Below are 20,459 nucleotides of genomic sequence, written 5' to 3'. Positions count from 1 at the left end.
TTCCTCCGACAGATCCGCAGGGCTGGCATTTACCCGGGAGGGGGGGAAAGACGGTGAGGAACCTCTTACTGCTCTACTAAAAGAGAAAGCTAAGAGTTGCCCTTTGCCAACAATCCCTTGAAAAAAAAACCTGGAGAAACCATCTGAATTCACAGAAAGGGTGCTCAGGTGAAACATGGGGACAGAGGAGCTCCACGCTGGTAGTAAAATACATGAGGGAGTAAATCCCCGCCGTGGGATCCCCTTAGCTGAAGTCAAGGGCAGCTCAGGGTCAGAGCCGCGCAGCTGTCCTCCTCCTCCTCCTCCCCCCCCAGTCACCAGAGAGTTGCTCTGTTCATTGTCCCTTCCCTACACACAGCTCTGGTGCTCCCTCGGTGATTATTTAATGACACATTGCACGAACTGTCACAATCCCATTTTGTTGTCCTTTGCCCTTGACTGACCTTGATGCACAAACCAAAGGTGTAAGCAAGCCTTCAGAAGGCAGCACTGGTAGTAGACACCAACACCAGCTGTGTGTCTCTCCTCCAAGGTTATGCACAGGTGTTGTTTTTTAATATTTTTTGTTTCAGGTAACAAGCCACTCCAAAAATTGGGAAGGCCTGTGCAATAGCCACTGAGGAAGGGTCAGACTCATGAGGTGCAGGTCAGTTAAACACTCTGAGATATAAGACTGAGCTTTTGTCCCTCCTTTCCAAAAACACAGAATACATTTCAACTTTGCATGCTGTAGCAAAAGCAAAGCAAGCTTCCTGGCAAGGAAAAAGAATAAAGACCCACACATAATCTAAAGGTTGGCCACCTCTGATTTTTTTTGTCCCTGACAAAGCTTCACTTCTGCTCTAAGGGAAGAAGAAAAACAAACAATCCAACTAAACAAGAGCACTCAAGGAACTAGATCAAGCTTGGAAACAAATGTGCAACTTAAATTACAGCATCTCTGAGGCACCAGGGTCAGGCTTTGAACACCTACCAGTCAAACCTGAGCTGAAAGCTGCTGCTTTGACATCTGACATAGAAAATGCATATTACAGCATTTGTGCAGATTAGTTTTATTATGTTTCCCATAAACCCCATTCTTATATTTGCTTATGACTTATTTTATCAATTTAGCAATGAAAATGATGGCAGGGCAACAGTACACTTAACTTCTGGAGTATCTGCTCAGCTTTCTCTGAACTGATGTCTAATTTCCTAATATATATTCCAGAATAACAAAGAGTGTTTTGAAAATAACATTGATAAACTATGAAACAGAAATGCCACAAACAATTTCAAGACAGCAGAATGAAATAAATGGCAAGAAAAGTCTTCATAAGCTTCTTCCAGACTTTGTAATTTATTTCACAATTCTACACATGAAATGTAGGAACACAGAAGTATTTAGATACTTCACCCTTCTGCTGTGCTCATTTATTTGTAGCACAACTGGTAGTTATTTCTCACTGAGCATACGGTCAGCCTAAGAAAGAGGAAAAAAAATAATCTTAGCAACAAGAAAAATAGATATCGTGAATGTGGTTAGAAACATCTCACAATATACTGTATTTTTAGATGGACAGGAATATTTGTTGGAAAAGGGACCCCAGCACTACAAGTTTTTCTATACCTAGTATAAGCAATTCTTTCATGCAGCATATTAACTGCTCTGAGGCCACAATCCCCAATAGACCTTTTAGCTGTCAGAAACACAAATGTGTTTGTTTCACACTGAAAAGGGCAGTGACCACATACAATTTGCACTATAATGCAAGTTTAAAGGCATTGATTTGATATCATTCTTATGTGTAATATACAATTGAAACTGAGAAAAATGTTTCCCATTTTAGACCTGTTAAAATAAGAAAAAAAGAGGCAAAGGTAAGTATTTTTAGTGATCTTTATCTGCTTGCCACTAAAGCACGTAATGTATTCTCTTTGTAACCTAAATTTATTATATGCACTCTAAGAGATGTGTTATTTTCCAAAAGTTTGTATGTCCAAGACAGAAAGCTGGCAGTGAATATGTACACAAATGAACAGATGAAAACACAGATCAGTCCATTTATCACTTTAAAACTGGGAATGAGTTAGAAGAATAGCAAAAGCCAAGATATTAAGTACTAAGGAAAACAGTAAGGGAAGAAGATAAGTTAGTCCACTATCTTTATTGCTGACAGAAGTCAAAGATCTGCTGAATTTCTCTGCAGCCAAGTCAAAAGCATCTGTATGTACATACTTACTACGAACATCCTGTACACTTATGTTCTCTCTCTGCTTTCCTTCTTTCATATTCCATTACATCTTCATTATGCTGCTTGAAAAGCTGTAAAATGACAGTATATGATAAACAGCTATACAATGTACAGCTAGAATCAGAAAACAAAGATTTCTACAGAATATAAAATTCCTATTATCAGAATGTAAACCAATACATAACTGGGACAATACAGAGTAAAGTATCTGTAAATTATCAATGTGAGGCATTTTTTCCACAACTTTCTCAAACATTTGCTGCTGGCAGATTGGGGGCAGAGGTTCCTACTGTCAATCAATCCACCACCACCCCAAAAATGATGAAAACCCCAAAGGGAACACACCCCACCCTGAAGAGTGTTGTCATTACAGGATCACTGCTTATCCTGCACATTTCTTCGTGAGACCTACTACACCCTACTTGCTCTATCAACATCGAGCCTGCAAGTTCTCTGAAACAGGGAACATCTTGCATCTCCATTTTGCTCGGGAAAATGGGATCTTAATCAACTGACTACTACTGAAAAATGAGAAGAGAATGCATTAGTAGTCTGTTAAACTGTCCATTATTTAGCCACATTCCTAAGTATTTATTTTAAAAATCCATTGAGGAGAATCATGTTAAAGCCTTAAGCCAACAGGACTGAAGAATGAATTTTTCTGTTGTGGCTATTTTAAGTTTGCAAGAGAGAGAAGCTTACCAAGGTGTTAATTTTTATAACAAAAAGTGCAACATAGATTTGGGAAAACAAACTTTATCAAAATATCATGCTTCAATCTTGACACCTGCTGTGACCATCCACTACCCCAATCAGCTGGGTAGGTTGTAGTCATTGCCTTCAGGTCAGGAACAATTAAATTCAACAAAACCAAATGAAAACACTTACAAGAGCCCACAAGGCAGCAGTGGTGCTAAAAGCTAAGCCAACTCCAAACCAGTTTGGTTGGTCATAAATATTTTTTTTTGCAACAAATGCAGAACGAGTAAAATCTAAAAAGGCAAAAGATTAACAAAAAAAAACATGTTAATGTTTCTCAGGTTTAGATTACCAAATCAACTACTGACACTCACACAGAAAGAGGCAAAAAATGCAACAAACAACCACAAAAATCCCCAAATAAATCCAATTATCATATGTAAGTGGTCCCTGTAACATTGCTATAGGTCACCCGTTTGTACAGATAGAGCAGGATGCACTCCTTGATCTGAGGAAGACAAGAGAGAGAATGGGGCGCTGGCAAGTTAAAGCAGCGCCTTTTTCTCCTTTCCTCTGGCCACAAACCCCACACCCTAGCGCCTCTTTCGCGTGCGCCACCTCTTACTGTCCCTCGCAGGAAAATCCCATCCCCAGCCGCTCCCCACCTGCCCACCGCCCGCCCCACCGAGAGCACCCCCGCTACTGGCACCACAGCCGCAGCACGGGAGCAGCGTCAACTTAACACACCAAGAAATTAATAATAACCAAATAGCTTGTATTAAAAAAAAAAAATAGAAAAACTGCCACTAGAGTTTGCTTTAATCGCAGACACGAAGCGAGGCGCGCCCCAGCTAACACGGACGCTGCTGCCGCGGCGCTCGGGGCAGGGGACAGGCCTGAGGCAGAACCGCAGCCCCCTAACACACGCCGCTCTCAAAACAGACACCGGTGGGCGCCTCCGCACCTAAACCAAAACGGGTCCTTCCCACCACCCCGAGCCGAGCCTCAGCTCACCGAGTCCCGGTACCCCCACCACCAGCCGCAACCGCTTGGCCGCCCTCAGCGCCGCCGCCATCTTGTCGGCTCGGTCGGGCTCCGCCCACGGGGGCGGGACGGCACAGCACGGCACCGCCCCGCCCCGCCCCGCCGCCGGGCGCTGCGAGCGGACGCGTTCCGCCGCACGAGGCCTGGCGGGCCGGGTGCCCGCCGTGCCCCGCCCCGTCCTCAGCCCTCAACGCGTTTGCTGACGGTACCGCGCGGCGCTCCCCGCCCCGCCGGCCGCCACAGCCGGGCTGACCCGTCCTCTCCGCGCGTGGAACCGCCTCTGCCAGCCCGCTGCCCCCGCCACCCCCCTTCAGCCCACGCGCGTCAAAAAGGCGCTGCGCCCCGCAGGGGGGTGCGGGCGGGGGCATCCAGGGGCTCCTCCGCGGAGGGGGGCGGGAGGGTGCCCCGCCCCGCTCCGCTCCGCCCGGCCCCGCACACCTGGCAGGGGCGGGGCCGGCGCGGGGTCGCGGCACATGCGCAGAGGCCGCCGTGACCCGGCTGGGGAAGCCCTCGGCGGAGGCCATTTTGGCGGCGCCTCTCTCTGGCCTGCTCAGTTACCACGTGAGCCGCCGCCCGGGGCTCGGCGCGGCGCGGGGCAGCCCGGCGCGCAGACGGCGGCCGGGAGGGGCCGGGCCCGCGGCCGGCGGGAGTGCAGAGGTTTGAGGGCGGAGGGGGGAGGCGGGCAGGCGGCGGTAACAGTCAGATTCCGGTGGGGAGGAGCCCGGTGGCGGCGGCGGCGACCGAGCAGCGGGGACGGGACGCAGCCCACCTCCCCCCTCCCCGGAGCCCTTCGGCGGCGCCGGAGCCAGCGGCGGGGAGGATGCCGTCGGTGAGCCTGCCGCCCAAGGAGAATGCGCTCTTCAAGCGCATCCTGGTGAGTGGCGGAGGCGGGAGGCCCGGGCTGGGCCGCGGAGTGTCTGCGGAGGGGTGGGGGGAGGCGGCGGCCCCTTGCCCTAGCTCGCTCCCTGGGCTGGTGGGGAGCCGGAGCCCCGGCGCCGCCCCGCAGGCCCGGCGCCCCCACCCCGGCCCTCATGGCACTCCGGGTGCCGGCTTCTTCCTGCCGGGGCAGGCCGGGCCGAGGGGCGCCTGTCACCCGCGCCCTGTCCCGCCGGGGCGCGGCCCACGCCGGGCCGGAGGAGCGCCGAGTGCAGCCGCGTCTCTTCGCTCGCCCCCCCCCCGAGCCGGTGCCCGCTGCCGGGCAGAGCCGCGGGGCCGTTGGCCGAGCCCGAGGGGCAGCCCCTGCCCCAGCGCTGGCCGCCGGCGAGGCACTCCTGCCGCCCCGTGAAAATACCCCTGTGGCCGCTTCATTCGTAGGCTTGTTGTCCGCAGGCGCTCTGCTGAGGCGTCCTCCCTTGTTTGTCCTTTTCTTGTTTTGTGTAACTCAGATTTGTGCCACAGACAGTAGCTAGATTTGTTGGTCGGTGAGGAAGATGGCTTTCAAGGGAGGAAGTGGAGGAGGGTGGTTCTGAAGTCTTTATGAAGTTTAACTTAGAGCTAACTGCTATTAAAAGTTTGACTGTCGATTTTTCTGGGTGGCAACCGGCCTGTGGGTGAAAGAAGCTGCAGTGGGATTTAGGTAGTAAATCTGGTTTTTAGAATGAGATTAAGACAGCATACAGTCCAAATACCACCAAAGTGTGCACAATTCAGTAACATTTTAAGGAACTCCTTTCAGCTTTGATGTGGTGTTTGCAGGAGCCTTGTGTTTCTAGGGACTTGAGGTGAATTGAAAATGACAGAATTATGTTAGTGAGCAACCTCAATGGAGGTATTTAAAAGACTGTTATCTGGGTCAAGCACTATATTGTTTTCCCTCAAAAAAGTCACTTTTGTCTAAAAATCTTTTGTCTTCCTTCAGAGAGTCTTAGACTACTATTGTGGATCCTTCCAGAGATCAGAAGATGAGTGCTGTAGTACTCTTGGAGTAACAGCACTCTTACAGCTCTCTAAACTTCTGCCACTTAAGTGGGGAGGATGTGTGTAATCCTCTGTCACTTTTTTTTTTCCCAAAATACGTTGTGAAAATGAAATAAATCCTTAGAACAAGAAATTTGTATATATACACATGTCATCATGAGACATGCAACTTCAGTGAGGGTTAAGTAGATACAATGAACTATAAAGCTGCTTTCTACTTTGAAAGATTCAGTCCTGCTTGGGAGTTGGTACAGCCTTGTACCGAGTGTGGCATTTTTGATGTGATATGAGTTAGGAAAGTAGTAGCCGCCTTGCTCACTCACCCATCTACCTTTGCATTGAGGATGACCTGTGTGGCTACAGGACAACTGAATCAAGGATCCTGTCTGTGTTTAGAACTGACTGGTTTGGTTTTTGGGGGTGTTTTTCTGGGCTGGGTGCATGGGTGTCTGAGTATTTGTGTGGAGGGCAGGAACAAGGGAAGAATAAGAGTTTTGTTGGAGAAAATGCTGGCTCAGCACATGTAAATTGGATAAAGCTTCAAAATTTGGTTCAGGTTGGAAAAGAGAAAGGTATGCTTCAGCGCAAGCAGATTTCTGTTGGCTGAAGCAATTTTAACTTCGTCCTTTTTTCTAAACTGAAAATCTTTAATTAAAATATGAGTTTCAGGTACTGGATTGGCTAAGAGTTACTGTGGTGTTTTGATGTTTTCCTATATCTTGCAGGGGTGAGCCTATGACATGTACTCTAGTATTAAGAATGCCTTATGATTAAGTGCTTTTCTAACATGTGGTGAATAGAAAAAGCTTGAAGCTGGTTTTCATCACACTGAAAATTTGACTAATGAACTTGTCTGCCTTGTTTTGGATAATGACCCTGCTTTGTGAAGTTATGATTACATATTTGACTTGTAGTGAGACGCCTTTTAGAAAGTCCCATTTATCAGCGCAGGTCTGAAGAAACATTACTTCCTTACTCCTGTGCCTTCACTCCACCTCTCTTTTCCTGCAGCCTCTCCTTGGTCTACGCCTTCTTTTCAGGAGACTGTAACCCTTCATTATGCTGTATCCTCTACCGCCTCTTCCTCTGGCCCACGGGTGGCTGAACAGCAGTGAGAGGAGCTTGAGCCTGCCCGGGCAGCTGGCTCCCCGAGGGACATCTGAGCCCTCGGCCAGCTAACTAACGAGAGGTGGTCTGATTGTCTGGCCCTGGCTCGGCACATGCTGTCCGCTGGCCCAGGCAGGCCATGGAGCTGCTCTGTTGAGCGTGTCTGGATGAGATTTTTTGCGCAGATGCTTTGGGAACCAGCCCAAGCGGTATTGAAAGGATGCATTACCCTTCAAATAGATAATTACTGGTACGCAGGCTGTTTGCAGAAATACAGAATCATTCACGTTCTGATTTTCATGGAGGTAGTAAATACAGGAGTTAAGCAGGTAACAGACTTATATTTTTGTAAGTGAAGCATAAAATAGAAAAAAGCAAACTGATTTTGTGTGTCTTCTAAGTTCCTGAGGCCTCATTTCTTTGCCAGTTTTAAGTGTGCCTGTAACACAGGAGTTTAATGTTAAGGTCTACACCAAGCTGCCCAGCTTTCTATAGCAAAAGGCAGTAATTAGCTTTCAGAGTTCGTTTTTTTGTTTGTTTTTTTGGTTTTTTTGTAGTAAACATCTTACGTGATCAGTAAGTTTCTTTTGCATATGAATTCCCTTGCAAGCCAGCATTTCCACTTAACTGACAAATTCTGAGTTCAGAAGCCCGTGCACTTTGCCTTTGCGTGTTGCAACACACTAACTAGACTAACCTCTTCTAGTCACTTTACAGGTATGTGGAGGTTCTAATAGAAACATTTTTCCATTTGAAAGGCATTTTACAGTTTAGTGTTCCTGTAGTACAAAGGGAAAGGGATCTGCATGATTAGTTTGAATAAAAAACAACACCCACTGGATTATCGATCACCGTTCTGCTTAAACTTGCACTTCCATTAAAAAGAAAGTTTCTAGCTTGTTATAGTTTTAACTATTTGCTGTTAAGCCTGCAGGTAGATGTTCCTGTTCTTCTGCTCAAAGGTTCTGTGGAATTTAGAAGAAAAGTGGATCTCTATGTTTTTTCCTTTTTGTTTTTGATCCATTTGAACATTTAAAATTAATTGAGTCTGTATGGAGGCAGAGGAAAGGGTAGAGTGGCAAACACAGGGGTCGAAGGAATGGAGAAGTCGACTGTTTGGTACCCAGAAGGCTGGATGCACTATGAAGTAATGGAAAGGAGTTTACTCCTCTTTTTTTTTTTTCTTTCCTTCTCCCCTCTTACTAGCAAGTATAAAACTAGTAGTTGTAGGAAGTAGGATTGACTGTTTAGGTTTTTTAAAATTAAATATAACTGATGAACATTCCTGGCATTTTGCCAAATTATCCAGCCACTGTATCTGATCAGATACAATTCATCAAATAATGTTCAGTTCTGTTTCACAAATCCCAAAGACAACATTCAATTAACTTTTGTTCAGATGTAGAAGTTAAATATATTGAAAATGTATTGAAGAAATATTAAATATAAAGCTATTAGAGGTGCCATATATTATGTGGAAGAGTTTTTCAGTTCCTTTAAGCAGCAGGTAAAGTTCTTGGAGTCACGATGTTCTGGTATGGTAGTACTACTCACCATAGCTAGTGGGCTTAGCCTTTAGTTGAATATGGTTTGAGCAGGGGATAAAAGAGTCCCAAGTATTTAAGAAGTGAAACATCTTTATATTTTATGATGCAAACAGATAATTTAGGTGAGGAACTAAGTGCTTAGTTCAGGCCTTGTTTCAACAGTTTTACTGATTTACTGTAGAAGCAGCATAGTGAAGAAGCAAGGTGCCATGCTGCTCTGGGCTTGTGTCTGTTAAATTGTATGCAGATGGGAGCAGCTCAGTTTGTTCAGGACTGGTTGATTATCTGTGGTCTTCATGATATCTAGAGAGCCATACATCCTTCATCTCTGTGTCAGTTACCTTGTGTGCTAGGCAGGCTTGATTAGGCATGGCCAGAAACTGTCCTTCAGTGGGGCATTACAATAACCAAGGTGTCTGCTGCAAGGGAGAGGGGTTTGAATTTCACCTTTAGTTGGTCATTTCTATGGTAGTGTTACTGTTCTTGAGCATATGTATCTTTGAACCGGTCGTCTTCCTTGCCATGCTGGCTTTGACAAGTGCTCTACCAAAAGATGTAGGAACTTTCTAATGATAAAAAAGCCTATTGAACAGTGTCTCTTCAATGTCTCTGCTGTAAACGTGCCAAGTCCCTCCTGCTGGGCCATCTTCCTGTTTCTTCATTCCAGAATCTGCTCCCTGTCCCTCCGCTTTCAAACTAGACAGACCTGTGCTTCTCCTTTGCTAATACTTTCACCAGCAGCAGTCCTTTAAAAATAATGTTCTGGTGCTGACTTAAGGTTGCTGAGGTGGCAGACTTGGAAATCTGTTTTTAAGTGATCTTGATTCAACATTAAAGACTTGATTTCCAAAATTTCACTTTTTGTCGGTAACCAAATAAATTAGCGCATTTTGTATGCAATCATTGTTGCATTTGCATGACTGTACAGTAATCAAGTATGCTCACTACTGGAGTTTCACCACATATTATCTCATTTGAAACATGGAATTGCTAACAAGGCTTTTCCAGTATCTTGGCTGTCGAGATGTTAATCACTTGTTTTTCCTTTGCCAAAAGGAATACCCCGCTTGGCTTTGCCAAAAGTAGTAGGAAGAATCACGTCTTGGTTGAAACATTGGAGTGGAAGTAAGGAATAGGCCTGCTGCTTTAAGCAGAGTCACTGTTCTTATTTTTCAGAAATATTTCTCAAGCTTGCTAAAGAAATTAATTACTGTTTAAGAGTCTGGGATACCGTGAAGGAATCACTTGAGCAAAACTGTTGTTACTAAAGCCTGTTCTCCAAATTAGGCCATTTGTTGTCACTGGGGCTGTCAGAAAAGGTAGAAACAGGGTTCCCTGCTGCAAATTTCTGAGGAGCAGCATGATTTTGTCCCTTACCTGTTTCAGTTATGAAAATAAAAGACTTATTAATAGAAACGCATCCTAATTTCTTCACAGTTGTAAGATCATAGCCAGTCTTCTGTTGTTATGGCTATAGATAGTCTTAGCTGAACCCAAAGTGGGTTTTGTAATGATCTGAAACTAATCTTATTTAGGGCAATGGACTTAATCCAGTTTATATGGTACTACCCTTTATTTTGGTTAGAAATTCAATGAAGTTGTGTTTATTTCTGTTTTTCAAAGGTTTTTGTAATGAGTTGCTGCTGACTGCACTTTCTGGGCATCTCAAGTTTAAATCTCTTGTCCACAGCAGCACTGTCAAAGCAACAAGAGCAGTGATAAGGAGTTATGTCTTTTCTGATTTTACTGATAGGGGATTTAGAGAAAATGAACAATTATTGCCAGCCTTAAAACTCTGGTCAGTGGGACTTGTTACAAGGATTTCTGTTTACTTCTATGATACCACACAGTCCAGTTAGCAAACCTTGTAATGTTGAAGAACAACTTAACCTTAACAGCCACATTTAACTATTTCACAAGGGCTCAGTGCTACAAGACAACATCTTGCATACCTCAGAGCTAAGGGTGAAGAGGACTGTGAACATAATAGGGGGGTAGGAAATGTCAGTAGCCTCACCATGTGTTTTGGGCTACATTGCAAGATACAGCTGAGTTGAAATGTCCTTGTAAGTCCAGAACAACCTATTGAGTGGACTCCTTTACCCATTTTGCGCCATATCTTGGAATTTGAATGGGTTTACTTCGTTGTTTCAGATGATTATTAAAAACCGAATGTATCCTGCGCATACCGAATCTTTCATGAGGTACAGTCAGTTTTGTGCTAAATTCAGAGGTGAAGGCTGAACTTAGGGGTTCCAGGGTCAGAGCTCAGCTCATCTTAGTTGACATGGCCAAATCTGTGTTAATTCTCCCCAAGGAGGAGAATTTAAAGTAAGCAAGTAGTGGCCAACAGAGCTGGTGTTGAATAATGGATTTTTCAGCAAGAGTCTTACTTCAGTGAGTGAGGGCATCTAGTTTTGCTTCTGGAAGAGCTGTAACTATTTGTCAGCAGCTGTTCATAGCCGGATTTTGTTGAACAGGAATGAGGCCCATTCAAAAGCATAGACATAGCGTAATTATTTTTTTTTTCCTCCCTCAGTATTAAATGAAGAGGTAGACATATTTCTTTTCTTCCTAATTAATTTCAGTTTGAACTTGTTCTGTTCCTCTGGTTATATTCTACCAAGCTAGTTAGGAAGGTATTGGTCTCTTCCAAAAAGTAAGGCAAGCTGCGCAGGAGGAGGATTTCTTAGTCTCTTAAATTAGGCAGTTGCTGAAGCTGTTTCTTATACAGAACAGTTCTGTTCATTAACACCACAGAGCAATGGAAGAGGATGATTGCTTTCTATCTGACAGCAAAAAAATTTTATGCAGGTTTGCCCCAGAGTTTTTCAGCATTAACATCCTGTAAGGTTTGTGTGGGTTTTTTTCAGTCCTTGGTTTTATACATCTTGTATTTGTCATGAAACTGAATTGGTGTGGTGGAAGCTTTTGCCTAGAGCTCTTGAGCTGTTTGATATGGTTAGTGCTCAAAAGACCCACTAATTCATGGTGAGTAGTTGCTTCTAATGCTTCTAGCTTTCAGAAGCTTCTTTACTACATTTAGCTTGAATTAGTGCACCTTAGTGACTTGACCTGATCTAGTCTAGCAGGAGAGAGAGTAGCTGTGCTGGTAAACAGCCTTGAGCAGCACAGCACTTGGACTTCCTACCTTTTAAGTTGCTGCATCTGAATGATGGTGGAAGAAATAGATAGCATCTGAGTGGCAGACATGCATATCATGCATTGTAAGCGCACGCCTTAGCTAATGCTAAGGCCGAGTATGCTAACACTTTCTGATTCCAGAGTTCTTACGGCATTGAGGTTGCCAACACTGCTGTGTGATGCTGCAAGTGTACGTGTTCATGGCTGCTACTGGGAGAAACTGCAGAGTCCCTTAAGGAGCATGTTGCTGTAGTTGAAAGGGTTTGTCTACCTTGGTTCTGCTTCAAGCCTCACAAACCCCTGTGGGGAAGAGGGTAGCAGAGTGTCAAACCCCTGAATTGTTCTAGCACAGCAGCCCGTTCTCCATTGTGCTTTCTCCTGGGGACTTTGAGATGCAAGTTAAAAGTGTACCTGTGCCCATGTGTAGATCAGTCGTCCTATCTGGTAACTCTTGTATATGGTGGGGAATGGTCTGCAATATATTGCCTCATATGGTGACATGGGCTATGTCACCTGCTGAGAAAGAGGCTGAGTACAGTCAACTAGCAATGAGAAGTTAAGTTTGCATCTCCACCATCTCTTGGGGCTGAATCCAGTTATGGTCCTCATTCAGTGAAGAAAATCATATTCTTTGGCTAGTTCGTCGTAGCATTAGCTAAATTAGGATGCTTGCTTTGACAGAGTTATCATTAGTGAGAAGTGTTTTCCTGTGGGGATTTTAGTGGTGCTTTTGGTTTGTTTCTTTTTTTTTTAAGTACTCAAGTTTGCATTTGTTATAATTGGATTATTTTGCAAAAATGGGAGTTTAAAATTGGTGTTAAGTTGGAGTTAGAAGTGTGACCTGGAAAAATACATAAACTTAGAAGAGAAAACAGTTAAATTCTTCATACCGTTTTTTTTCAGAATTCTGTCTTTTTAATAGAAATCTCACACTATTGTTTTGTTACTGTTCCAGTTCAAAGGGCATAACGATTGGGAATGTGATCCCATCCCACATACCTGAGTCTATGCCCTTCTTTTACTCTCACCCCACTCTTTCTTATAACCAGCTGTGCGGGTCCAACTAAGAATAAAAAGAATGCAGTCAATAACATAACATAGTGCTCCCATTTGTGAGCTTGGGGAGCAAATCTGTGAGCTTGGGTACCTTCTTTGCTTTGGTATTTGTTTTTGAGGAAAACCTCTCTAGTTTTGCGTGCTTCTTCCTCTTCTCCTGTGACCATCTTCATCTTGCTCATGAGACATTTCTGGGTCAGCTGCAAAATCCAGCCTGGATGGACTCTTAGACTTTTTTTTACTACTGGCAAAGTGGTTTTAACACTCTCTTCAATCAGCTAGACTGGACATACGTGTCTTCTCAAGTGCCCCTGCTAGAAAGGTTGTTTTCTGCCTTCTGTGTTTTGAGCTAGGTGATTCTTTGCATAGGTTGAGCTGTCTGGCCTGGTGACAGTGTAGATTCACTGTGCTGTGAAGCTTCTAATAAGACCCATTGTTGTAACTCCTGACGTTATACTGAGTTAGAGTTGTTGTGAACTATTGATGTTACTGAACATACATGAAACTTTAATCTGTGGTATAGTGATTATGAAATGTCTTTAAAATAGCAAATTTAAGTTGGGATGGCTATTAAATTATTGAGTTATTAAATGTTTGCAGTCTTCATGTCCTGCAAACTGCAGGTGAGATACACACCTGCATGTCTGAATGCTGCACTTGACTATTATCCTTGTTTTTTAGTTGGAAACATACGTACTTGACCATTAAAATCTCTATTTTAAGAGGGAATGATTGTCAGAGGTGCCATGTGCTGCCTGCTCGCAGGTAGCAGACAGACTACTTGTGTACATTTCAAACTTAGAGCTGTAAAATTTCTAACATACACTTGTGAAAATGTATTTGTTTATATAAAATGTAAAGAAAACAAAACTGAATTGAGTTTGGCTAAAACTAATCTCTGCTGTTGGCAGCAGCCCATAGGAATGCAGCCAGTATCATGGCCCTTGTGTATAACCTTGTGGGTAACTGACACGAAGTTGTTCAGGAATCCAAGTCGGTCTTACTCGCTTGCTGTAGGTTTGATAGCAAGGTTTGGAAGTAGATGCGCTAGAGAGGGAAGATTCAAAACTGGAGAACTGGGCCGAGGGGGGAACAAACTCCATCTAGCAGTTAGCTGTCTAGATGTAGGTAAGCTGTAAATAGTGAAGTCTTTTTCACTTTCCTTTGTGGCAGCCATCAAGGAAGAAATGTGGCATAATTCATTCACACTTGGCAACCTGAGCCATGTGTATGTGTAAGATACCTGCTGGCCAAAGACTGATTCTGCACAGATGCCCTAATACAGTTTAGGGGTCTGAACATGAGAATGTGAACCCTTCTTTCTCTTCAGACTTGGGATTCTAGAGAATATGGGCTGCTCTGTTCCTTACGATTCCTCTGTCAGTCTCTCTAGTAATCACCATGCATTCAAATCCATTGAATAAATATTTGATCGTGGGGGAGCAGTGCAAATGCAAATTCTCTCCTACCTGCTATGGTCTTGCATGATTTTGAAGGAGTCATATACTCTGTCTGCCTCATACTATTAATTCTTTGCAGAATTGTATTAAAGAGGTGCTATTTCCTTGCTATAAATACAGAAAATGAGTTAAAGGGTATAAAAAGAATCTTGGTGTGTTTGGAGTAGGCTGTAATTCTGGCCACAGCATGTATAGAAAAGCTTGTTATGTATCTTAAAAGATCTGGTAACTTACTAAAGGAAAAGCTTTGAAAGACATCAAATATGTAATAGAGATTCAGTGCTGGTGGAGAGTCAGATTCTTTTCTTTTAAAGAATTAGCCTTAACCTTTTTAGAAGTTTAGCTTTTATATTTTCTCGTTGCATGATGTCACAAGCCATAGATGGAGCACTTGTCTGTCAGGCATCACAAGCAGGCTCTGACTGCTGGCTTTGGAAGTGTATATATGCAGGGGTTTAGCTTAGAGGAGGCAACTGTGCTCTTTTAGTGGTCTCTGAAGCAGAGAAATATGTTACTTCTGTGGAATGGCTGTGCCACAGTGTAAGTGTCAGAGGCCTGGGAATGACTACTACAAGCTATTCATATACCCAGGTGAAGACCATTTCTGCTTCCAGAAAGCCTGTATCTTTATGTCCCAAGAGTACTTCAAATGTCACTGTTCCTGATTGTGTGATTGATTTATTTTTTATTACTTTTTTTTTCTTCTCTTACTCAGAAAGTACTGACTCCCTTAAGGATTCTGTCCCCCAGGCTGTATATTACTCACACTCATCTTTCCTTGTATTATTATTCTTGTTCTTTCTTCCCCCTCTCAATATTTACTGTCTCCTTTTTCTTAAAAGATTTTTCTTTCATTTTCCTGTTCCTTGAAGCCGCAAATTCACTAAGGTTTGTACCAGCCGTAGTGGCATATGCTACATTCCTGACTTCCTTCTCTCATTCACACCTTTATTTAAGCTTGTTAGTCTGTAACCTCTGGAGAAGGGGATAAGTATATGTACAGCTTCAAGTAATGGAATCTCAGTGATGCTGTTGGACCCACTTTGATGAAACAATCTCTTTTTCCGAAGAAGGATGAAACATGACCTGGATTTAATTTGTTCCCTTTCTTCCACTGTCAAAACATACAACATGTACACAGAATACGTATGTAGAATAAAGAAATGTTTCTGCTAACAGAATGAAATAGGCTTGAAGTATTAATGTGAAAGGTCGGAGAAATTGTATGTAGGAAATCACTCCAACTTGTATGGATCTAGAAGCACCTGAAAAAGGAGACCTGTGATAGTTCACTGAGGGATATAGGCAGCTATGGATAGTTTTTCATTTGCTACTTCAGGTGATAGAAGTAAATTAGCAGTTCCTGATAATGCATTGGTCCTATCCAGAGTTTTCTGGGTTGACAGGAACCTTTCTGTAGAACGCAAGTGGATATTAGTTCAGAAATTTGTCCTCCCTGCAGCCTAAAGGGAGAATTTGTTACAATCCTCAGTGAGTTTACTCAGTTATAAAGTATCTTGCATCATGAGTTCTATATTACTCTGAGAACAATCTATGTGGAAATATTTCCTGTCTCTAGCATGTATACTATCTTGACTGACTTTCCTTAAACTTCAAGGTTAAAGACTGGTTGTTAAGAGTATGTAAAATGGAACTGTTCAGAGATAAGATTTCATGTTCATAGCCAGCATTTGAGCAGCTGTGCTTAAAGGCACATTGAGAAACCCCAGAGTTCCCCTCCTGCTTGTGACAGTGCCTTATTTACACTGGAGACACATTCTTAAGTTCCTGTGGCTGCACCACTTTTGTGACAGGTTTTGCCGCTTTCACACCTACCTAGGTGGGAGCAAATAGCAGCTCTACTTTCAGGGAGGAGGCCTGGGTGGTAACTTTCATGACTGATGACTGAAATTTAAAAAAAAAAAAGACTTGATCGTGTTGTGTTGTCACCTGTAAGCTCTCTGTCAGCTCTGACCAGCAGCTCATTAAAGCGACCCAGCCGGCTACTTGAAAGCAGGTAATGACTAAAAGGTGTAAATCATAACCAGTTAAGTTTAATAAAAAAGATGCCTATAGAGATTTCCTCTTACCTAACCCTTAATCTTCCTTTGCTAAGTGGTTGCCCAGCTAACTCCTCCTGTCCTTGGAGACAGAGGGAGTTGTCTTTTGGAAGTGTTCAAAGTCAAGGTTGGACAGGGCTTTGTGCAACCATGATATAGTGAAGGATGTCCCTGCTCATGTGCTGTTGGACTAGATGATCTTTGAAGGTCCCTTCCAATCCATACCATTTTATCATTCTTCAGTTGCCACATTCCTCTTTGAGTCCATCTTGCTTTGGATGCTCTCTTTGAGCATCATCATTCTCCTCCTCCTCCTCTTTCCTTTCCCATGATTACTTTTTACCAAATGGTGGTGATAGAATCGGGGGAGCAAGATCCTTGGTTTGTGTTGCCTCTTGCTCCTCAGCCTTGATATTTCAGCCATATGACTTTAGTACCTAGAAAATAATACATCCACTTAGTGGTATACTGGTTTTTTACACCTTTGAAGTTTATTATTGGTAGTTCCATTTGTGCTTTGGAATAGAAAACTTGTCACTGAACAGCACCTTTCATGATACAAAAGCAATGGAAAACAGAGAAGTTGAGGGAGATATGCCATTTTCTTTTTTTAAGCATTTCAGTAACATTCATGTAACTCTTTTTAAAGTTTTATTTTTAGAACTTTCTGCTTGATGGGAAGACCTGTTGGGTTTGCCTCTCCTAACTTTTTTGCATGGGAGTGATTAGAGGACAAATGGTGACCATATGTGCTTACGACTGCTCTTGCATAGTTAATTTGGAGCAGCACCAGGAAAGGTGGAATCCTGAGCAACAGATTATTTAGAAGGACTTGAAAACATGTTGGCTGTACCCAATTTTACACTCCTGTCAGCCATCCTGCCACCAGAACTGGTCAACTAGAGTCAGTGAGATCCTTTTACGAATGACTTTCTAATTACCATACCATTTGTGTCTGTGCTAAAGCAACATGTGTTTCTTCACTCCTGTACTGAAGTTGGGGCACTGGTATTACAGTAAAATGAAGCCTAAGAAATTCCTAGCATTTGCTTAAGTGACTTAAAGTGTATGAACTGGTGTTTACAACATTACTTCCTCCTTTGGCTTCTGTTTAAAGACTAGCACAGAGAGTGGATTGACAGAAGTAAAATACTAAAACTGGTTTTAAAAGTTCATGCTGTGTGCCATTTTGCATTGCAATTGCCTTGCATAATGAAATGAGACTTGAAACAGAAGCAAATCATTAGAGTTGGATTTAATAAAACTGTATAGAGGAATGTTTTAATTTCCAGTATGGCAAGATAATGTTAGTATATGCCAGTTTTAAAAGTTTGGATGCATATGAGATACATGTGGTATTCAAATTGATTGTAAGAGACTGATTTCAGAGGCAGTTTAAGTGAAGTTCCAGTGATTTAGTTTTCTTCCCTGTCTGTATGGTGGTTGGAGGTTGTCTCGTGGTGTTTCTGTGAAAGATAATTGAGCCAAAGTGAGTTAAATGCTTACCAAGATATGGTACAACATTAGGTTTGCTTTTATATTAAAGGGAAGTTGAATTTCTGTAGGCACTTACACTTGCTGTGGTATCTTACCTGAGAAATTGGTGTATGATAGTATGTCTTCAGTTATACATTTAAATTCATGTTCTTACTAACTAATATACACTATTTTACCTGGTGATGGAAAGAATTTTTAATCACAGGAAGCTCATTAAACAGGGTTCATTAAAATACTAGTACATTTTCCAAAAACCCTAGCTGCACTGATGCTTAATTTTGGGGGTGCAGAAATACTTTCATTCTAAATTTTTGGAATAAATGTACTCTATTCTTCTTCAACAGAGGTGTTACGAGCATAAGCAGTATAGAAATGGGCTGAAGTTCTGTAAACAGATCCTTTCTAACCCAAAGTTTGCAGAACATGGAGGTAAGTTTTCAAATGGCATGTGCTCTTTTTCCCCCTTATACTTTAGGATAGAGTAATAATTTGTCAGTTCTATATTTATAGTCCATAAACCAGTAAGAGTGTCCAGAAACCTGCACCATGTTAAGTACTTACTGTTGGTAAAATTGGTCATTTTAAAGACTGGTCCATAGTCGTAGCTCACCATTCTTTCTTTGTGCTGCAAGTTCGTTCATTATAGCATGGTGCAAGTTTCTTGATACAAGTATGTATTGCTTAAATCACTTTTCAGGGGAAATTGTTATTCACTCACATAGAAGTGAAAGACAGAAGGAAGAGACTGAATATTGTTCAGCACTGTATGTCCCTCAGTTCCGTGGTCTGCTACTTTTTCTGAAGGAATAGTCTTACAGTAAAAGAGGAAGGAGGTGTTTGTCCCTTGCTGAATTTTCAATTGGTTCTTAATACTGAGTTGAGAGTTTCCTTCCGCTGTCCAGAAATTTTTTTTTTTTCTCTTGCCAACTATTTTGGCACGGTTGGCTATGTGGAAGTCTTGATGTTGTGAATAAATATTTCAGTAGTTATAAAACTCCTTTACAGTAAAAAAAAAAAATCTCTCTCCAAAATGTTTGTAGAGCAGACAGTTTTTAGTGCCTTTAAAATAACCGCTGCTTCACTTTTTGGTGAAAGTAATTAATGAAGTAAATTGTCATGTGTGATATACTTAAGTGAATAATCTTCCAGTATAGTTTTCCATTTAAAAAAAAAAAGCCAAATCTTGATGCTGATAACTGAGTCTAAATTTGCGTTTATACTATATTTAGAGTTGCTATATTAAGCTAAAAACCTATGAAAATGAGTAACTGATACTTATTGAATTTTTTTTTTTTTTTTAGAAACCTTGGCAATGAAAGGACTAACATTAAACTGTCTAGGGAAGAAAGAGGAAGCTTATGAACTTGTGCGTAGAGGCCTAAGGAATGACTTGAAGAGTCATGTCTGTATCCTTTCTGAAACAGGGCTTTCACTTATGAATGGAAAAGGTTTATTTCTACAACTACTTGATATATAGAATTGCAACAAAAGCCAGTGCCCTTAGGCTTCAAAGTGGAATTTCAGAATTTCAAATTTTGTGTCCAATACATGAGAATCTTTTGTCTGAGCTATCCAAAGGGCAGGTGCTTTGCAGCTATCCCTGCAGTTGCAGTTAGCTCAAATATTATTCTGGCTTGCATTGTATAATTTTTTTTTATCATTAAGCTGCAACTCTAAACCTGTGATGGGCTGAACTAGGACTTTAAGGATGTGATTTGGTTTAAAAACATTAGTAGTTGCCATTGCATTGATAAGGACTCATCATAAACTTAGAATGCAGGAAGTGGAAGCACTTCAGTTGGCTAATATAAGCCCTTACTCAAAAATGTGTTTAAGCTTTATAGTTTTTTCAGAGATCATATTACTTTGTACTTTTCAGGTACCAGGGGAATAGTTTACAGCATATTATATGCACCCTGTACATATAATTGACAAATAGTTCTCCTTCTTCAGTTTGCCAGCAGTTTCTTTGTACAGCTGAGGAAAAGAATTGTAATGATGTTACTGCCTGTTTGTAGGACAACTTGAGAGCTTTTTACCAACTGTTCTGTCACTGCCAAATTCACTAGTTTTCTTCCTGCTCAAATTCAGTAGAATCCTTAACAGAGTTTTTCAGGTTGGCATGTTTATGGCCTTCTTCAGAGGTCAGACAAGAAGTATGACGAAGCTATCAAATGTTATAGAAATGCACTGAAATGGGACAAAGACAATCTTCAGATCTTGAGAGATCTTTCTCTGCTACAGATTCAAATGAGGGATCTTGAAGGTTACAGGGTAAGTATACATACTGCATTTTTTATCAGCTTCCAGGGAACTGCGGCAAAGGTAGCCAATTGTTTAATGACACTTTAAAAAAATATGCAGTTAGATCCAAAGTGTTAAAACTATGTACTACTCAGTACTTTATGAAAGTAAAAACAGATGTGCTACTGAGCAATTTCTATAAAGTATACAGATTTAATGGCATATGAAATTATTCTTTCAGCTGACTGCAGAATTGTTTGTCTTTTTTTAATGCTGTGTTATCCAGCTGTAGACAATACCCTGTCTTTTTATTATTTTCTTGGAAGGATTCCTGAAGGTAAAAGGTGATGTGTTCAGATGATGACTGTTATTCATCCAAAAGAGTTTCTATTTTTTAATAACTTTTTACCATATACCCTCCTTCTTAAAATCAGTGGCCACCAGTTTTCT

At 42.1% G+C, this 20,459-nt stretch overlaps 2 protein-coding genes across 3 annotated transcripts in view; one reads left to right on the top strand and one right to left on the bottom strand.

The window, feature by feature from the left end:
* Nucleotides 1-1,315: 1,315 nt before the first annotated feature.
* NDUFC1 (NADH:ubiquinone oxidoreductase subunit C1) lies at nt 1,316-4,150 on the bottom strand. The gene is made up of 4 exons (XM_074905075.1): nt 3,948-4,150; nt 3,123-3,226; nt 2,219-2,305; nt 1,316-1,462 (listed from the first exon to the last, which is right to left on the bottom strand). The coding sequence occupies exons 1-3, from the start codon at nt 4,006-4,008 to the stop codon at nt 2,222-2,224; spliced, it is 249 nt and encodes an 82-aa protein (XP_074761176.1). The 5' UTR covers nt 4,009-4,150; the 3' UTR covers nt 1,316-1,462; nt 2,219-2,221.
* A 380-nt stretch (nt 4,151-4,530) lies between these two features.
* NAA15 (N-alpha-acetyltransferase 15, NatA auxiliary subunit) overlaps nt 4,531-20,459 on the top strand; it is a 41,905-nt gene continuing 25,976 nt past the window's right edge. For both annotated transcript variants that reach the window (XM_074905073.1, XM_074905074.1), the window contains exons 1-4: nt 4,531-4,851; nt 18,110-18,194; nt 19,067-19,171; nt 19,882-20,039. In XM_074905073.1, the coding sequence (XP_074761174.1) occupies nt 4,798-4,851; nt 18,110-18,194; nt 19,067-19,171; nt 19,882-20,039 (402 nt within the window). In that variant the 5' untranslated portion in view covers nt 4,531-4,797. The remainder of the gene's footprint in view (nt 4,852-18,109; nt 18,195-19,066; nt 19,172-19,881; nt 20,040-20,459) is intronic.

Source organism: Athene noctua, chromosome 4 (genome assembly GCF_965140245.1).
Source record: "Athene noctua chromosome 4, bAthNoc1.hap1.1, whole genome shotgun sequence".
NCBI classification, from domain to species: Eukaryota; Metazoa; Chordata; class Aves; order Strigiformes; family Strigidae; genus Athene; species Athene noctua.
This window is presented reverse-complemented; position numbering and strand designations above follow the sequence as displayed.